We start from the raw sequence: 18,043 nt of genomic DNA, 5'->3' as shown, positions 1-18,043 counted from the left end.
TGTCCTCTTTGAAGGTACCTCGTGTTAACATATCTCAGGTTGCTGTGTCTAGAAGCCAGGCAGGGCTTCGGGTGCTTCTCTGTCCCAGAAAGGCAAGTAGCAAGAACTACTGGCCAGAGCTGACTGAGCCCATGTTTCCACTTGGCATTACATGCCTACACATACACTTAATGGTGGTTAGCTGAATTTCAATCAGCAACGCATACTTGGAGGGTAGGGAATACCAAGGGAAAAGTTCTTCAGCCTGGGAACAAGCAAAAAAATGTCCTCGTCCTGCTGCTCAGGTGGGATCTGATGGAAGGGACCAGTCCTCCTCCAAGTTGCTGTGTAAAATGGAGGACTTGGTATCGCTGCAGGATCTGACTGCTGGCAGAGTTCCCTGGCTCCTAGATGCTCAACCTTCCTCCTTCCTCTGCAGCTGGCAATGCTGCCAGCCTCGTCTTGAGCCACCTCAGGTAGCTCCAGAATCTGGGCTGTAGGCATAGGGCGTGTGATGTGAGTGTTTGCTTGGACCATCCTGGCCAGGAGTTGCCAATGTCTGTCCAGGGCCTTGGAAGACAGTGGCAATTCCTAGAAATGACTGGATTTCCCCTGCCTCTCTTATTCTGGGGATTTGAAGTCAAAGGGATCTTATTAATTTCTTGCATGACATAAGTGAATGGTGGGGAAGAGCCATGGAAACTGATGCTCAAGAGTCCCACTGGAGCCACCTGCAAGCTGCTGCCACTGCCTGGCACTCAGGAGCTACCTGGGCCTTCAGGCTACTGCTCTGGGGCTTTTTTGATTGGTTTTTTTTGAGTCCTGTAGAGGGCTGTCTCTAGAACACCTAACCCTCTGAACCCCAGGGAGTCTTATAAAGTGACAGTTTAGCTCTGGAGGTGAATCAGAGATTTAAGGCAGGTCTTTACAGGGAGAGACAGGTAAGAGGATGGGAGGTGATGACATGAAAACACTTGTTAAACAGGGAGACAGTGGATGGGGCCAGGGCTGAACTGTTACAGAGAGGAGCTTGAAGAGCTTGAAGGATTTCTGAAGTTGTTTAGTGTTCAAAGTTGCAGGGTCAAGGTTGCAGGGGTGATTAAGGTTTTTTGGCCCATTTGCTTAGCCACTGGGGTGCTGGGCATGTTTGTCTCCTCAAGGCTTTTTTTAGAAGATGATCCCTCCCCCCCCAGTTTCTATTGCCTCTGCCCTGTACGTTGTGGGAATCTCCTTTTGTTTCACAAAAGGCTGGTTGTAAGTCATCCCCTCCATCCCTCCCCATGCATCCCAGAGCAGCAACGTCAGCTGTGGGACTCCATCTCTGTTCATCTCAGGGGCAATGTCAGGGAGACATTGCCACCTCAGAGACAAATGCCATGTACGAGGCAAGGGAGGCTGTAGCAGCAGCCCACCTCTTGCCTTTTCCAACGTGTGTTACAGTCAGCACCCAGGTGCCTGGTAAGAGTCGCCTTGTCTGTTCTGTGTGGTGAATTGAGGCACTGGGATCCCCCAAAGGGGTCAGCCAAGCCTTGGCCAGACCAGTTCTGCCCTCTAGCACTGCAGAGATGTTTCTGTGCACCTGCAATAGCGGATTTGCTTACCGTTCTCCAGCGCTTGAGCCTGAGCCATGAGGGAGGCTCCTGGTGATGGAGGGAAACCCTGTTTGCAGTGAAGTAGGGCAAGTATTTTGCCTCATTCCATCAGACTGCAGCGGGCAGATGACGATGGCATTTATATCAGAGACTGCTCTCCTCCCAGTGACACTGTTCTGGGACAGATTTCCCTTTCCCCAGCTTTTTCATCTGCTTGTTTGCTATGCTGGACTTATCCAAGGCTGGTTAATAGCTCAAGGAGACAACCTTATTCAGCTACTTCTGCGGGGGGAAGCCGTGGAGCCAGTTGTTTGCTCCTGTGAGCCCTTTGCAGCCTGGGAGAGGAGCAGGGATGCTGCAGTTCCTACTGGGATTAGACTCTGCAGCTGGCTCCTCCTCCGTCTCTGCTGTGGTTGTATCCCGTCATAGGCACTTGATCAGCTTTCGGAAACCCCACCAGTGCTGCTGAGGTGTATGTGTTTTACCTCAAAAACCTAAGACAAAACTGGATTGTAAACAGTTTACAGCAGGGGTTACTGTGACCCTGTAAAAGCGCTGCAGTATCTAAATGCTGCGTAGTCCTAGGAGGAGACTAATGCATGGACTAGAGCCCTGCTAACACAGTTCCTGGAACCAAGCCTGGGCTGCATCGTGCTCCCTGCCCTGGATAGGTAACCGCAGTGGGGCTTGCCTGCATCTCCTCAGGGTGACAGCCAGCATCTCCCTTCTCCTGCGACACAGGCAGTGCGGAATATGAAGGTCTGGGGAGTGACTGGGAGGTGAAATTTGCTTTTCTGAGGCAGACATCTCTGAAGACTTTTTTGTTTGTGCCCATTCCCCAGCTTGGCAAATGAGTGAGCTGGATGCTTTGCTTTTTTCCCTGTGCTCTGTTTGCAGATCTGCCTCCTGAACAAGGTGCTGTTTCTCAGCCTTCTTACCCCACAGACACCCTGAGTTTAGTATGTACCTTGCATCTCCCCAGGGCTCCTGTTCAGACCCTCCCCATGCTCCTCCTTTGGCTGAGCAGCTCCCTTAGATCCTCACAATCAGTGCTGCTGCTGCTGCCAGGGAAGATCTGCAACGTGGAAGGCAGCAGTGGGAGAGGAAACCTTCATCTGCCTGGGTAGTGGTACAGCATTCCAGCATGGGAGAGTCATGCTGCAGCTGAGCAAAGACAGAGGGATCTGAGCAGGCTCTTAAAACTGCAGTGTGGACCTCAGGAGGGAGGGCACAGCTCAGGAGGCTTTGCCTCCTGAATGGCTCCCCCTTCCTCTCCTCGCTCCCTTTTCTCTTACCTAGGGTTCCCTTCTTGTCCCGTGACCATGAGGCTGCTGCAGTGGTGGGTTGCAATGTGAAGACTTGGCTGCACGTGTGTCCATGCTGGCGCTGCCGAGCAGAGCCACTCTGCACCTCTCCGTGTTGGCTGAAGGCTGGCACTGCCCCACCTGCCAGCCCTGGGCTTGGTGTCTGTCTCCAGCTCTTCCTGTCAGCCGGTGACTCCAGAGAGGGGAGCTCAGTGCTGCTGATGCTTGGGACTGCCAGTGGGATGTACCACCATTCCCCTTGCCACCAGTGGTCCCTCTGGATGTGCAGGCTGGCTGCTGTGGTGGGCAGGCAGGGAAGTTCCCTGCTTCTGGGAGAGAAACTTCTGTTGGAGATTTGGGCTGGATCCAGCCCTGCTGTGTGCGGTGGCAGAAGACCCACTGGCATGGGGTGGACCAGGGTTTGACAAGGTGTAGGGAGGAAAGATAAGCCTCTGGGACTCTAGGGGGCCAAGCCAGCACTGAGGGACTCTTCAGGAGAGCACGACACATTTCTTAAAGGAAAGAAGAGGTGCAAATCTGTCCCTAGACCTGCCAGTGGCCTTGTCATCTCTGGTTCTTGCTTTAATTTTCCTTTTCATGCCAGAGTGGAAGTGCCCCTCCTGCTTTCTAGCAGTGTGAGCCCATTCAGCTCTTTGAGATCCCTGGGTGAGAAACCTGTCCAGCCCAGTGTGCTCAGGAATGGAGAAAAATGGAACCAGGCTTGGACTTCAGTGCCATGAGTGGTGTCATTACAGCTGGCATTAGCCCCTGCCATGGCAGAGGTGAGCTCAAGAGCAGTGCTCCGTGCAGGTGGGGAGGGAGAACAAAGCTGGAAGCCTCTTAGTGAGTTTCATGGCATCTGCACAGTGATGGGGTTCTTGCCTCCCTCTCTCAGGTTGCACATTTGGAGACTGCTGGATGAAGTGTAAGAAAGCAAGTAATCTTTCTTTGGGTGGGATAATGTTAGGTCTCACAGACCAAGGTGGATCAATACTTGAGACTGCAGAGTGTTGCAGAGTGACAGAAGTTTCCTGAACCAGGGTTTTTTTCATGGATCTCTGCGAAACCCTGCACTGTTCCTCTGGTAAAAGCACCGGTGTAGTCCCTTTAAAAAGTCCTGTTTTTGAAGTTCTGCCCTTTCCTCACCATGAAAGACCTGAGAGCAGTTTTTTTCTGGAAGTGTGGGCTGTCACAGCTGAATCCCAGTGCAAGCAGGGACATTTGCTAGCAGCTATGAGTGACCTCTTGCCCTCCCTGCTGCTGCAGATTGGTGGGATGCTCTTCCAGCCTGAACACTTTTTAGGATGTTATTCCATATTTGCTTTCTCTCCTGCCAAAGGTGGTGCATTTCAGTTGTGGAAAAGTACTTTCCCGTTATTGTGATTTATACTTGAAAAGCATTTCAGAGCCCCTTAGGCTGCCAGGTGCTGTGGTGGGAATTGCCATTGCCATTACCAAACAGAGACATTCCCAGCTGCAGAAGGTCTGTTTCTCCACCTTACAGGCACCCCAAGCAGCTTGTGCTGCCCTGGTGGGAGAAATTGGAATATTGCTGGTGCTCGTTACTTGGAAGAGGGGAGCGACTGATGTGTGAGCAGTGAGAGGTGCACTGGGATGAGCTGTGGGGAGGGGTTCAGGTGGGGCAACCCATCAGTTAGAGCTGCCTGCACTGGTGGGATAGGTGCAGAAGCTGAGGTATGTGGGGGAGATCCACCAGCCTCTGTCTTATTGTGCTTCATTACCCCTCCCCAGGATGTGGCAGTGGTAGGGATTACTCTCCCCTGAAGAAGGGGAGTGCTCGGGGTGTGGCTGGCAGAGTTGTCCTCTGCCACTCTTCTTCACATCCAGCTGGGATGTCTCCCAAGGAGGGGCAGAGCACCGTAAAGGGAAGTGGGGGTGACAGTTGCCCACACTGTGTGATTGTCATCCTGGGAGAGATCCCGGCCTCTGGCCTGCCCGCTGAGGCTGGGAGCCCCAGGCATCTGCTGTTTTGTCTCCACAGAGCTATAGGTGCTACCATAGCACCCTTCTGCCTTCTCCCCTTCCCTCTGCTCCTGCAGTCTACTGACTCCTCTCTTGTTTTCTCTCCCCTTCTTCCCGGTCCACCGGAGCAGCAGCGGCCAGTGAAGCAGTCTCTCAGCAAGTCTCTGTGCCGAGAGTCCCACTGGAAATGCTTGCTGCTGTCCCTCCTCATGTACGGCTGCATGGGAGCCATGACATGGTGCCATGTCACCAAGGTGACCCGGCTGACCTTTGACAGCGCTTACAAAGGCAAGTCCATGATGTACCACGACAGCCCCTGTTCCAACGGCTACGTCTACATCCCCTTGGCTTTCCTGGTGATGCTCTACGTGGTGTACCTGGTGGAGTGCTGGCACTGCTACACCCGCAACGAGCTGCAATACAAAGTAGACGTGGAGAGTGTGCACGAGCGTGTGCAGCGGATGCAGCAGGCGACTCCCTGCATCTGGTGGAAGGCCATCAGCTACCACTATGTCCGCAGGACCCGGCAGGTTACCCGCTACCGCAACGGGGATGCCTACACCACCACCCAAGTGTATCATGAGCGGGTCAACACCCACGTGGCAGAGGCTGAATTTGATTATTCCAATTGTGGAGTTAAGGATATCTCCAAGGACCTCATTGACCTAGAGAGCTACCCCGCCACGCGGCTCCGCTTCACCAAGTGTTTCAGCTTTGCCAATGTGGAGTCAGAGAACTCCTATCTGACCCAGCGGGCCCGCTTCTTCACAGAGAATGAGGGCCTAGATGACTACATGGAGGCCAGGGAGGGGATGCACCTCAAAAATGTGGACTTCAAGGAATACATGGTGGCCTTTTCCGACCCAGACAACCTGCCTTGGTATGTATCTCACTATGTCTTCTGGGTGGCAGCTCTGCTGACCCTGTCCTGGCCCCTGAGGGTGCTAAATGAGTACCGCACCTCCTATGTCCATTACCACGTGGAGAAACTCTTTGGGTTTGACTACGTGGCAGTGACGCCGGCCGAGGAGCGCACCTTCTGCCGGAGGATGCCCCGCGTCAACACGGTGGACAGCACTGAGCTGGAGTGGCACATACGATCCAACCAGCAGCTGGTGCCCAGCTATTCGGAAGCGGTCCTGATGGACTTGGTGGGGCTCTCTGGCTGCACCAGCTACTCTGCTTGCCGGTACGGGGGCTACCGGCAGAACTGCGAGCGATGCCACAGGACTATAAGCAGCTCCTCCATCTTCTCCCGCAGTGCTCTGAGCATCTGCAATGGCAGTCCCAGGATTCCCTTCAGCAGCAGCCGCTTTTCTCTGGGCCGCCTGTACGGCTCACGACGCAGCTGCCTCTGGCAGAGCCGGAGTGGGAGCCTGAATGAGCAGAGCTGCCCCACTGAGCAGACACGCCTCTCCAGCCAGGTGACTGTGGAGGAGGAAGACCCCCCTCCTTACCAGGATGCCCTCTACTTCCCCGTTCTCATTGTACACCGCAACGAAGGCTGCCTGAACCACGACCACCGTCACCTCCATCGCAACGGGTCCTGTGTGGAGACCTCACTGTGAAAGCAGAGGGTGGTGAGATCTCATTGTCCGTTGCCTGGCCCAAGCCAGCACAGGATTTGGGGAGAGGAGCACAGGGGGGACAGCCTAAGAGGACATCAGGATGGAGTGGACATGGCATCTTGCTCCATCAGCCAGCGAAAGCTCCCCACAGTGTGGCTCTGACCTCCCAGAGGGGTGGGTGCTGATGCTCCCCTGACATGGCACAGAACTCTAGACCAACCACCACATGCAAAAAAAAATAAATAATTTAACCAAACCAACCCCAAAACCGTAATTCATGGCATCAAGATCCAAAGGGGAGAATAAAAAGATAGGCCTGATGCAGGAAGGGGGTGGTTTTTGGCTCCCGGCCCTGGCTCCAGGCTGGCTCATGCTCCGAGGAACCAGCAGCCATCAGAAAGCACCTTGCTGCACCTCTGCCCACTCTGCTTCCCATGCTGGAGCAAGACCCCTTGCAGTGTGGAGGGGAATGGGCCCCTTGGGAGCAGGGTGTAACTGCCTGTAACGGAAGGTCTGGGGCATCCAGGCACGTGGATGGAGCCGCAGGTTAAAGCAAAGGCTGAAAGCCATGAATCCAGCTCTTCCCCTTCCCCCCAACTGTTCCCCACCCTCCCCATTTTTTTTTTTAGACCACGCTCCGACTGTTACTCTGTTCTCACTGCTGGGAATGGCATCACCTCCAGAGGATCCCAGGCTCCTCAGGAAGGTTCGGCATATCAGCTCTGAGTCAGCATCCCTTAGGTAAAGGGTTTTCTGTTTGGGCACGCAGCACCGGGGAAGGGATGAATGTGCAAACCCAGATGGAGCAGAGATCTGCAGCGCTACTGATGTGTTTGCTGGAGGAGGGCTCAGCTGGAAAGAGAAAACGGTAGGCCCCTGGTGAGCTGAGGAAGGGGAAGAGGATGGCACTGGGACAGGCATCATGGTATCAGGTGGCACGTCAAGTAGCTGGGGACCCTTCCTGGCTTTGAATTGAGTCCTAATTGGTTCAGACAAGCATCAAGGAAGGCTCTGGTAGGTTCAGCTGCAGTTCACCTATTGATAATGGAGCAGCAGGTTGGTGCATCTCTGCATGAGTGAATTTTGCATGAGATCCAACTGGGCTCTGGCTGTGGACTCTGAGCTGCAGGATCCTGACAGCCTGGTTTTGGGAGAGAGCTCTGAGGGGCTAGGAGAGAGAAATGCAAAAGCGTGCAGGAGCATTGAGAACCTGGGCTGGGGAAATGAGGAGCAAAAGGATTCCCTTTCTGTGGGACCCCATTATGGGTGCAGGACCCATGCAGGAGGCATCTTCCATGAGTGATGCTTTCTGGAACAGAGGCAAGGGATGTGTTAGAGGGGAACCTGCTTAAAACTGAGCAGTTTGCACTACAGAGGTTTTTGCAGGGAGGTGTCAGGCTGTGAGAAGTGAGGTGACTTCTGTGTAGCCCATTAGCCCCTGGGTTTTTCTGCCTTACTCTTGTCAGCACAGGTTGCTCTGAGCTTTGTGCTGCCCCTTCTATCCTGTCGGAAGGGATCTTGGTGACGTTGGGCAAGGAGCATTCATGTCACTGAAGCTTCATCAGTGGCTGCAGCATGCAGACACCCGGCTTTTTCTCAGAAAAGCTGTCTCCTTTTCAGTCAGCTCTTTGGGGGAGCACATGCCAAATCAGCCAGTGATTTCTCCAAACAGCACTGCTTTTCAGCCTCACCACACTTCCCTCATCAGCTGGGGCAAACAGCTAAAAGCAGCAGGCCTTGGGTGACAAGGGTAAGTCCTTTAGCACCTGGGCATTTGAACTTGATGTCTGCCTCCACATCCATCACAGAAAGGCGAGATGTAACAGCAAACAGTGAGGCATTGTATTTAGTCCAGCCTGTCTTCCTCCTGCCAGCTATTAATGAGGGCTCTGTTTCTCTCATCACACTGCTTTATTACTTCGCCTCCCAGGTCTTGAGGAGGCTGCAAATGCACCCATGCACCACATCAGTCCTCTTGCTGGCAAGCCTGGAGCGGTCAGCACCTGCGGGTGTTGTAGGGCTCTGTTTGTCTTTTCCCCCAGAGCAGTCTGTTCTGCTCTTTGTGTGCCCTGTGTATCCTGGTCAGTGTCTCTTGCCCTTCAAGTCAGCTTGTCCTCCTTGATCCCAAGTGCTAGACTCCAGACAGGAGTTTGGAGAACAGCAGTTTGAACAGAAAGTCCCTTAAAATCTCACTCTGTTACGATTCTGTCTTGTCATCTGCCCTTTCTTGCCCTAGACTTAGATGTTGGCTAAAAGAGAGTCCCTGGGAGGCCAGAGAAGCATAAGATCTCTGGTGTGGGCACATCCCTCTCTGCGTTTTGTTCTCATCATTTTTGGCACAGTTTCAAACTGGGTGAAAGCAACCCTGGGATTTCCTTGCTCAGTAATGACATTTGGCTTGCTGTGCATTTGTGCTTCTCTCTCCAAGGGCTTAATGTAAGCCAAGGCCAATGATGAGTGTCCACGTGACTCTGGGGAGATAATGGTGTGTTCTTGTATGTCCCAGTGAATTGAGACAGTGGAGCTGCAATGGGTCATTAGTGAGGAATGTGGTCACCTTGTCCTTGCTGACATATTCTCTTTGAAATCTCCTACACATTGCTTAAATTAGGCTGTGATGGTTCCTCTTTCAATCTCCAGCATCCAAGGTGCCTTGGACAGATGGATTTATCTAAGATTTGGCAGGACTTTTAGCTCCCTGGGGCAAAGACAGTCCTCAGAATAGGGACAGATTAGCAGGGTCTCTGGGCTCCCCATCCTTTAGCACTGTGCAGCAGAGTTGCAGGCACCGTGTCCTTGGCTCTTTCTGGGGCTTTCCATGAGAATGCCTCACCTCGTTCCTCTGCCCCATTTTCTCCTGTGAAATCTTATTCCGGAGGTGGTCTGTCCAGGTGAACACATGGGTCTTCAAGGCATGGCTGCTGCTCTGACCAGCAGGATCCATACAGTCTTCCTGTTACTGAACACCTTCCCCGTTGTACCTGGTGCCAGCTGCAGCCAGGTCCCAGGCATAGTCCCAGTGCCACTGTCTGTGGCTGTCCCAGACCCTCAGTACCCTGAGAAGTGGGACCTCTCTAGCTGGTGCTTCCTGCTGGACGCTAGGATTTCTTGGAGATCCCCTTCCTCATATTCTTGGCCCTGCTACCCCACTACTGCTGGTGGAACTGCCCCTCTGGTCCAACTACTCCATTCTCGCATGGGTAAAGATATTCGTGCCCTGCCTCAGGCTCAGGAAAGGGGGATGACACACATGGACGTGGTAAAGGAGCAGGACTGGGCAGGAGGAACAGGAGCTGCCTGCTGGCTTGGCAGAGAGGTGGTAGAGCTGAAGAGGACAGTCTGAAATTGGGGTTCTTCCTGGCATGTCTAGCTAGGCAGGGAAGTTCAGAGCAGAAAACTGGGCTCTCCCTTCCTGGCATTGGACACCACCAGCAAAGTTTGTGTATAAGTTTCCTCCTGAGTGTTGGTGAGGAACTGTAGTGCCCTGGGCAAAAGCAATTCTTATGACACAGGTTACTAGCACAGATACCCAGAGATGGTCTGTCCCTGCTGTGGCAGCACAGCCTCTCCATAGTGGAGCCGTCCTATCTCCCCGGCACACAGACACCCACCTACCACAGCTCTGGGCTGAGCAGCAGTCAGGCATCTGCTCCTCCTGCAGACTTGTGTCTGCTCTCTGCCGTGTCTGTGTTGGTGATGACGATTCCTTTGGCAGCTCATTCGATGGCCCAGTCTGCTCCTCTCGTGATAGCCTTCTCCCTTATATCTAACCTGAATTCTCCCTGCTGTATCTTAATCCCATTACTCCTCCTTCATTGACTGGTGAGTCTAATTGGCTCTGCTCCTTTTCCCCATGGCCTTCCCGACACAAGCAGGCGTTATCTAGTCTCTATAGCCTTCCCTTTACCAATCCTAGGGTCTTGATCTCACTTGCCAAACCCTGGTTTGAGTGGTGGTGCAGAAGTTTTCTCTGTGTAGTGAGTATGTCACTCCTGCTCTGAGCCCAGCCTGGGCAAGAGGAGAGGGCCAAAGGTGCAAGCAATGCCTTGGTCTGTCAGGAAGGCTTTGTCCTCACTTCCAGAGCAGATCTCTTCAAAGCGAGTGGAGTACACAGAGCTGCTGGCCCCTTACGCAAGGAAAGCCAGATAGTGCACATCACCCTCTGGGAAGGTGAAAGCTGTGTGCTTGTCAGTATGATGGGGGCAATAACTAAAGGATCTCCACAGTCAGATGGCTTAGGTTTTCTCCATACATCGTTCACCCATTGCAGCTTTCCATGGGCTGAGAGTCAGGCTCAGCATTGCACTTACCAGCAAGCTTTCCTCACATACTAGAAGGATTGAGACAGGAATGCTACCAGCTCCTCTTCCTGGCCCTTCATGGTGCTAATGCATCCTAGAAGAGGGCTAGTCCTTACTGCTGCAAAGCTGGACAATAAGTTTGGGTTATTTGATGTTTGCTGTTGCTGTCAGTATACTTGTCAGATACTTAAGAAGCTCTGAATTAGCTGATCTTCCAGACACATGACCACCCATTTATCTGTCTTTCAGCACACTGGAAGCTTCCCAGGTAACGCCTGGCACTTTGCTTGCGCAGAACTGGTCGGCAACACCAGCCAGCCTGGTGGTACTTCCTGAGCCCACTGCATGTCGTGTCTCACTCTACACCAAGGAAGGAGGTTTCAGAGAGGGCTGTCAGAGTGAGCAGCTGTAGGGACATTTGTTAGGATGGGAAGAGGGAATCTCAGCTTATGGCGAAGCCCAGGCCTTCCAGAATCACACACCAGGCAAATGTGCAGTATTAGGACTGGGGAAGTTGCTATGCATCCCCCTCCCTTTCTGCTCCCCATAAAATGCACCTTAGAGATCCAGCCAGTCCCTGCCCTCTTTGTTGTCTTTTCACTCAAAAGGCTGGAGAGATGTTTAATAACTGATGGATGCCCATGGGGAGAGGACTGCAGGAAAATGTTTATTTAGTGGAAGTTGGAGAGAGTTAGGTAGCATCCGATGTCAGCGGAACAGTTCCTGCTGATTAGCCAGTGGGACAAATAACACCTTTTAAGCTCTTTTTCCAGCCTTTCCAACCACAGCTTCAGTACAGCTGTCTTATATCACCAGGATGCTGCCTTACATGAGCAGGGTACAACCTTGCTGCAATGTGCTCCTACTCTGCCACCGTAGCTGTAGGGTCTGAGTCTGAAATACTATACCACCACCAAGATGTTGTGTTACCAAAGAGCTGTAAGTCTTAAGTTGGGATATGTGCTTCTGATCATGTTTCATTCATGTGCATATTAGAATAAGGTCTGTGTGAATATGATCTGTATCCAGGTGATCTCAGAAATGAGACATGGTTTAAGTGTAGCTCTGTTTGATGCTGCTGCCTCCAGTGATGCACTTGGGCCTAGAGTCTCCACCGAGCCAGATATGCATGGGGGCCAAAGGCTGGTTCATAGGACCTGGGAGCCCAGTGAGGAATTGGGGCTGAGCCCACCTAGGGCTGTTTCCCCTGTGGGCATTCTGGAAAAAGTGGAAACAAGCATAGTCACTTTTCAGGTAGAAATTAATGGGCTATGCTCATTCCTAGTGTAATTTTATTGAAGCCAGTGGTACCGTACTAATGTGAGCTTGGCTTAGCAACTCCTCAGAGGGGGTCTGTCTTTGAGTCCAGACAAATTGATTTGTCACAGTGTTGCTTTGATGTATAGAATTTGTGTTGGGATTTGACCAACATAAATGAATGTTGAATATCTACTGTTTCTGCAAGCAGTGGGTTGAATTGTTTTGCTCTACTGCCTCCATCACAGCTGCTCCACCAAGGGGAACGTTGTGCCCATGGATGTGATCTGTCAACTCTCTCAAAAGCAAGCTAACAAGCAAACTGACCTCCACAGCACTGGGAGAGGAGCCTTCTCCCACAGGACCATAGCCTTTCTGCACCTGAGGGAAAAGAGGTCCCAAGGACAGAACTGAACTGGCAAGACCCATGGCCTCATGGCCTGCCCTTCCTCCTTCCCTCCTTACCTCATATGTCTGTCTTGGGGGAGGGACAGTTTCCCTGTGGAGTTCAGCAAGCTCCTCTTCCTCATACACAGGCTTATACACAGGCTCTACCACAAGTATATCATCCACCTATGCAAATCTTCCAGAAGCTGCCAGGTTTTCAGGAGCTCATTACAATGTGCAGCATGGCCATCCGGCACTGAGAATAAGCACAGAGGCTGCTGGAAAGCTAAGTGGGTTTTATTCCTCCCCCCATTCCCAAGGACAACTGTTTTTGTTGGGCCATTTTGTTTGTTCCGTTTTTGTAAACTTCATTTGGGGGAAATGAAGCTTGTGAGAAATTGGTGCCCATCCTGAACCCTCCCCAGTCTTTTGAACTTCGTGAATGGATGGATCACCTACTGTGATTATAATTTAACGGATTTTGTAGAACAAAATAACTTCACACACAGACACATGAGGTTCTTTCACTCTCCATCAGCACAAGCTGCTTCTGCGATCTTAGCTACTCACATTAGTGGAAGAAAAAGCCTAGCTAGAATGTGGTGAGATGACGTAGTACTTTGTATCAGTCCCACGGTCCCAATGTCCATTAGCAGCGCTGTCGGCTGCTGTGCCATGAATTCGGACTTTGGATGACAGCCCATGAACCAGTCAGGGTAAAAGTTTGGAAAAACACAAGCCTGAGTCTAGTGCATCTCCAGAAGCAGATGCAGTGGGAGGAGCAGCTGAAAGCAGGCATCACCTCCGGCTCGTCTGTGCCAGGAGCTGGTGGACTCTGTGCTGCACCTGTCCCCCAGGAAGAGCCTGCTCCCAGGGGCCAAGCAGAGGAGAATGAGAGTAGTGACATGTCTGATGGAGCATGATGCACAGCACAGCTCAGCCAATGGGAAACAGCAGTGACAACTAGACCCCAAAATAACAGGATTTCACTTTGGAAATGCCAACATCTTTTTTGAACTGAAATGAGACTAGGAGGCCTTAACAGTTGTGAGAAGTGTTTCATGTTGCTGTTCCTTGCTTAAAAAAAAATAATTTTTGGTGATGAAGTGGGTTTAAACTCTCCACTCGTTCCAGCCCTTGTTGTGGTGGTGGAGAAGAAGTGCTCAAGGCAGATTGGGATGGTGTCCCTGTGGCTTCCCAGTGGGGTAGGCTGGAACAGAGGCTGGAGTTTAAAGTCTTCCTCTGAGGTGTGACCTGGCCATCCACCTACACATGCACGCATGGTAGGGTGGGCTTCTGCATGCTTGTGTGCACAGCTGGGACCCGTGGCCCTGCAGAGGGTTGGTGTGTTTGTGGCTCTGGGCTGGACACCCATCTACCTTTGCGGCAAGGGCTTTTCAGGGTGACAGCCTTGTTCCTTGTGAGAGGAAAATCCTGACCTGGTTTCTGTGAGAAGATGGTGTGAAGTGTCACATTTGCTGCAGTGAGTGCCAAGGAGCAGGGATAAAAGCATGGAGCAAGCTGTGTTTAAGAACAAGCTAATCCATTGCTGGCTGCCTGAAACAGGAGAGCTGCTGGATCTGCTCCTTGGACAATGTTTTCCGTCTCTTCCCACCCTCTCCAAACCTGATAGGAAAACTGTCATTCCTATGAGGTAGCCAAAGGACCCCTCTCCCCTGAACTCCTCTGAGGCTGTGTGTTCACATCATTTGGGTCCTGTCCCTGCTGGGTGTTGTGGGCCAGCCATGAAATGCCAGCAGACACATGATGACCGCAGGCATGCTTGTGGGCAGAACTCACAATACCCTGCTGGTGCACAGCATTCCAACAGTGCTCCCTGCCCTGCCATGCCTCCTCCTTGCTTGGTGGAGAGCAACCGCGCACGTCCTGGCATCATCTTGTGCTTTTCCAGAGAATTTCACAGCACTTGTCTGAGCCTCCGTAATCAGGGTAAGTTCAACAGACCAAAGTTAGAAAACAGAAGGCCTTGGCATTTTGGTGGTCCTGGTCCCCAAATCTTTGGTGCTGCCCCTGGGGAGGAGAGGTAGGTCAGCTGTTGTGGCAGTGTGGGGGCAGGGAACAGCATCGTAGTGAAAGCAGCATATCTGCTGGAGTCTCCAAACGTGTGCTCTGTGCTTCTCTGCTGGGGCTGAGAGCAGCTTTGCTGTGGGCTGCACTAAGTGCACTGATGGAGGGCAGAATAGCATGTGAATGGTCAGCAAGATGTGGAGAGGAGGGTTGGTAGGAGAACAGCTGTGAAAAGGTTTACAGGTGCGGTGGTTTTTACAGGAGACAGAAGACAAGACGAGGCAGGAGGCTGTGGTGCTGGAGCAGCGGTGCTGCAAGGCAAGGGGGGGGAACAGAGGGAGCAGGGCGTTTGATGGAGAAGCTTGGGAACAGAGGGGTCTTTCAAAGCAGTCTGTGCATGCTCCAGCTGAGAAGACAGGCAGGAGGTATTCCCAAGCTGAAGTGCCCAGGCCATGTCTCGCTGCACTGCTGGAACAGTGGTGTTGCCTCTAAGCCCAGCACTGACAGCTTGAGCACGTGTCACCAACCGTGATGGCTAATGCAGCCACAAGGTGTAAGTGTCACTAATGAATAAATTGCCCTGTGCCTTGGAGAGGCTAATCCATCACGGCCAGAGACAGGGATCTGACAGGCTTGGCTATTTCAGGCCTACCCTGTGGGGAGGAGGAATGCTTCTTTTCTGAGCCATCCCCTCCACCTAGGGAAACCAGTGCAGGGTTTGGCTCTGTGCCACCCCTCAGCTTCCCAGTCGCATGAGCTCAGGCTTTGTCCCTTTTCACTGCAATAGAAGGAAGAAGCAGTAAAGGATCTAGGTTAGCCAAAAGTTCCCTGTCAGCAGGGTGGTGCATGGGGCTAGCTGGTAAAGGAGTTTGGAGGGAGACTGCTGCACAGAGGACAGGGGTGACGTAGGGGCTGGTGGCATAAATTGGTGGGTCCCCAGCAATCAGGAGAGCTTGTGTGAGTTGTCTGGGTTGTAGAGTTGCATGGGCTGGGCTGTGCATTTCAAGCCAGTAGTGCTTGGTGCCATGTTTTACAAGCATGCTGTTTCCTCCCCAGTTCAGTTTCGTAGTTTGCCTCTATAAGAGACAACCTGGAAATTCTCTGAGCCTGCCCCAGCCCAAGTTCTCCCCCCATCCAGAGGTGGCTTCACTGTGCTGTCCCAGAGGCAATGCACAGGACACCCATTTTCCCCCGTGCTGTTGAACCCCAGCCACCAGCACTTCATCTTAACTGTGCAGAGGGCCGGCAGGTACCCAAGCAGGCAGGGACAGAAGCTCAGTGTGGACAAATCCAGCTCCATGGGAGCAAAGGGAGGCTGAACAGCAACCATTTCAGTGCACAGCCTCTGCCCATCGCCGTGGCAGTCTGCTTCTCCTCCCCCACTCGGTGCTCAAAATCAGCCTGCCATCCTGTTTGTGACATATGCCAGTGTGACACCTTGCAAATCAGTGCCTGGGTCGCTGTGAGCAAAAGCCGCCAGGCTTGGGAAGCTGGCCACCTTCTCCTGCTGCCGCGTGCACTCTGCTCAGAGCAGTGGAAGCCGGGCTCACCATCTGCTCCATGAGGGAGTGAGCTGGGCACCCCTGCTCCGGCCTGATGGGGCACCCGCTAGCATAGCCCAAGTGCAAGCCCTTGTGTCATTCCCCCTCTTTTACTTTCCGACCACCCTCATCTCTCCCCATCTCTCTGGCACAGATCCATGGGCGGGGGGATGTTCCCAGCTTGGCTGGGGTTCCTCTGCTGCTGAGTGCCACTCATGCAGCATTGGTGGGTGGTGGCGGTGCTGGAGGTCATTCCCTCCTTCAGACAGAGGCCCACAGATGACCCCCCTCCTCAAAGCCTGACAGTACTCCTTGGGGATAGATCTCAAAGGAGAGCTAAGGGGTCTGTCCTGGCCCTGTGCTGGCACATTCCTTTCCCAGCACAGAGTGACCAGCTAGTTACCACTCTGGAAGGCAGTCCCACCGTACTGTAACTGGACCTGGAGCTGACAAGTGACTCACCTACAGCAGAAATGTTTACATTCATACAATCTGCTGTTGCTGGCAGACCTTTTTTTTAGCCAACATGTGTGGTGTTTGACATGGTTACAGCCCTTGCAGACTGGCGGATAGTTGATTGTTAGTCTTGGGTGTGGGCAAGTGGTGCAGGCAGCTTGGTGTGGACTTTGCTCTTTGGCCAAGAGATTGATGGGAGGGAGGGCAAAGGGTTCTCCAGGCACCAGCTAACTGTCCAGGCATTCCTGCCTGTGGCAGCCCAGGAGTGGGTTTGGGGGGTACTTAGGTGGTATTAACAGTCTCAGGACTGTTTGCAGGAAAAGGAGCAGTGAATATCCTGGAAACCAAGTCAGCAGTTTTTCTGGTGATGACATGTTTTCCCAAGCCTTTTCTTTCCTTCCTTTGTCCTCACTGGCTCTGGCAGTCAATTCCTCCTCTTGTGTCTGCGAGCATGTCTGCAGGATCTCATCGCTGCCCTCCCAGCATGAGCTTTCATTGCACAACTGGCTGACCAGCTGCAGCCCTGTCCTTGGAGCTAGAGGCAAGCTTGCCCAGGACCAGGCCAGTCCCATTAAGCCAACACCCTCGCTGCTGGAGCTGTTGCTTCATCAGCCTGATGCTGATCTGAGTCTTTTCTGCTGTTTCTGAACATGAGTTCTCATCTCATTGAGGTTTGGTCATCCAGTGGAAATATTTTGTAAATGCAAATAAAAATAAATAAGTATATTCAATACCTCGGTCTCGAGGATGGGAAACAAGTAGTGGGAGATGCCCAGATAGGGAGGTCTCACAGCTGCTGGTTCTGGTTAGGAATTCTTGTGGATGTAGCCCCTGAAGCTTCCATCAATAGTTGGGAAGGGAGCTACGCAAACTTGTGAGGGCTCGGGGCTGAGCCTTGTCAGCGCCCCTTGTGTGGCCAGTGCCACTGGGGACAGCCTCACACTCCATCCTTCTGATCTGTACGGGTGTGACATGGTGCAGGTAAAGGTCCCGTCAGCCGGGGGCTGGCGGCACCACAGGTGTCTGTATCCATCAGGCAGGGCAAGGCAGAAGCGGGTACATGGTGGATAAATTCTTTTGTGAACACTGGGAAACAGTTTTTACTTTTCAACTCTGTCAATATGATCTAGCTCTGTCTGTCTCTCTATATATGTACAAACAGTATATCACAATGTTGCCTTTTTTGTTGGAAATATCAAAGTACAAAGATTGTAAACCAAATCGGTGTAATAAAAGTTTCAGATGATTCACTGAGGTGGTTGCCAGCGGTGGGTCTGTGAGTACTGGTGCTGGACAGGTTTAGAGGAATGTGAAGCCTCCTTACCATTGCTCAGAGGGCAAGAGGGGATGGAAGTCAGCCCACTTGCTGAATTCCCTGATGACATCTCCTGAGCAGGGTGGTCAAAGGACCAAGGCAGTCAAGTATGTGCCCTGTCCTTTCCTCAGGTGGCCACAGCTTGTTGAGCAAAAGGAAGCTGCTCCATTTTGCTCCAACTCCAAAGAAACTCCTCCATTTTCAACATTGTGGAATGTGTGGGCTAGCAGTCCTGCAGGGACCCCTCTAGCTTGAATACAGAATTTTTTTTTTACGGATTTGCACAGAAGATCACTATTAGGCAAGGTAAGCATCTGGTTATAAAGAATTCA

At 52.4% G+C, this 18,043-nt stretch overlaps 1 protein-coding gene across 1 annotated transcript; it reads left to right on the top strand.

Annotated features, from left to right (window-relative positions):
- Positions 1-3,648: 3,648 nt before the first annotated feature.
- TMEM151B (transmembrane protein 151B) lies at positions 3,649-17,650 on the top strand. The gene is made up of 3 exons (XM_018084998.2): positions 3,649-3,657; positions 4,936-7,440; positions 12,233-17,650. Exons 1-2 carry the CDS (start codon positions 3,649-3,651, stop codon positions 6,424-6,426), a joined length of 1,500 nt encoding a protein of 499 aa, XP_017940487.1. The 3' UTR covers positions 6,427-7,440; positions 12,233-17,650.
- The last annotated feature ends 393 nt before the right edge of the window (positions 17,651-18,043 follow it).

This window comes from Manacus vitellinus, unplaced genomic scaffold (genome assembly GCF_001715985.3).
Source record: "Manacus vitellinus isolate BGI_N305 unplaced genomic scaffold, ASM171598v3 scaffold_8_pilon, whole genome shotgun sequence".
Classification (NCBI taxonomy): Eukaryota; Metazoa; Chordata; class Aves; order Passeriformes; family Pipridae; genus Manacus; species Manacus vitellinus.
This window is presented reverse-complemented; position numbering and strand designations above follow the sequence as displayed.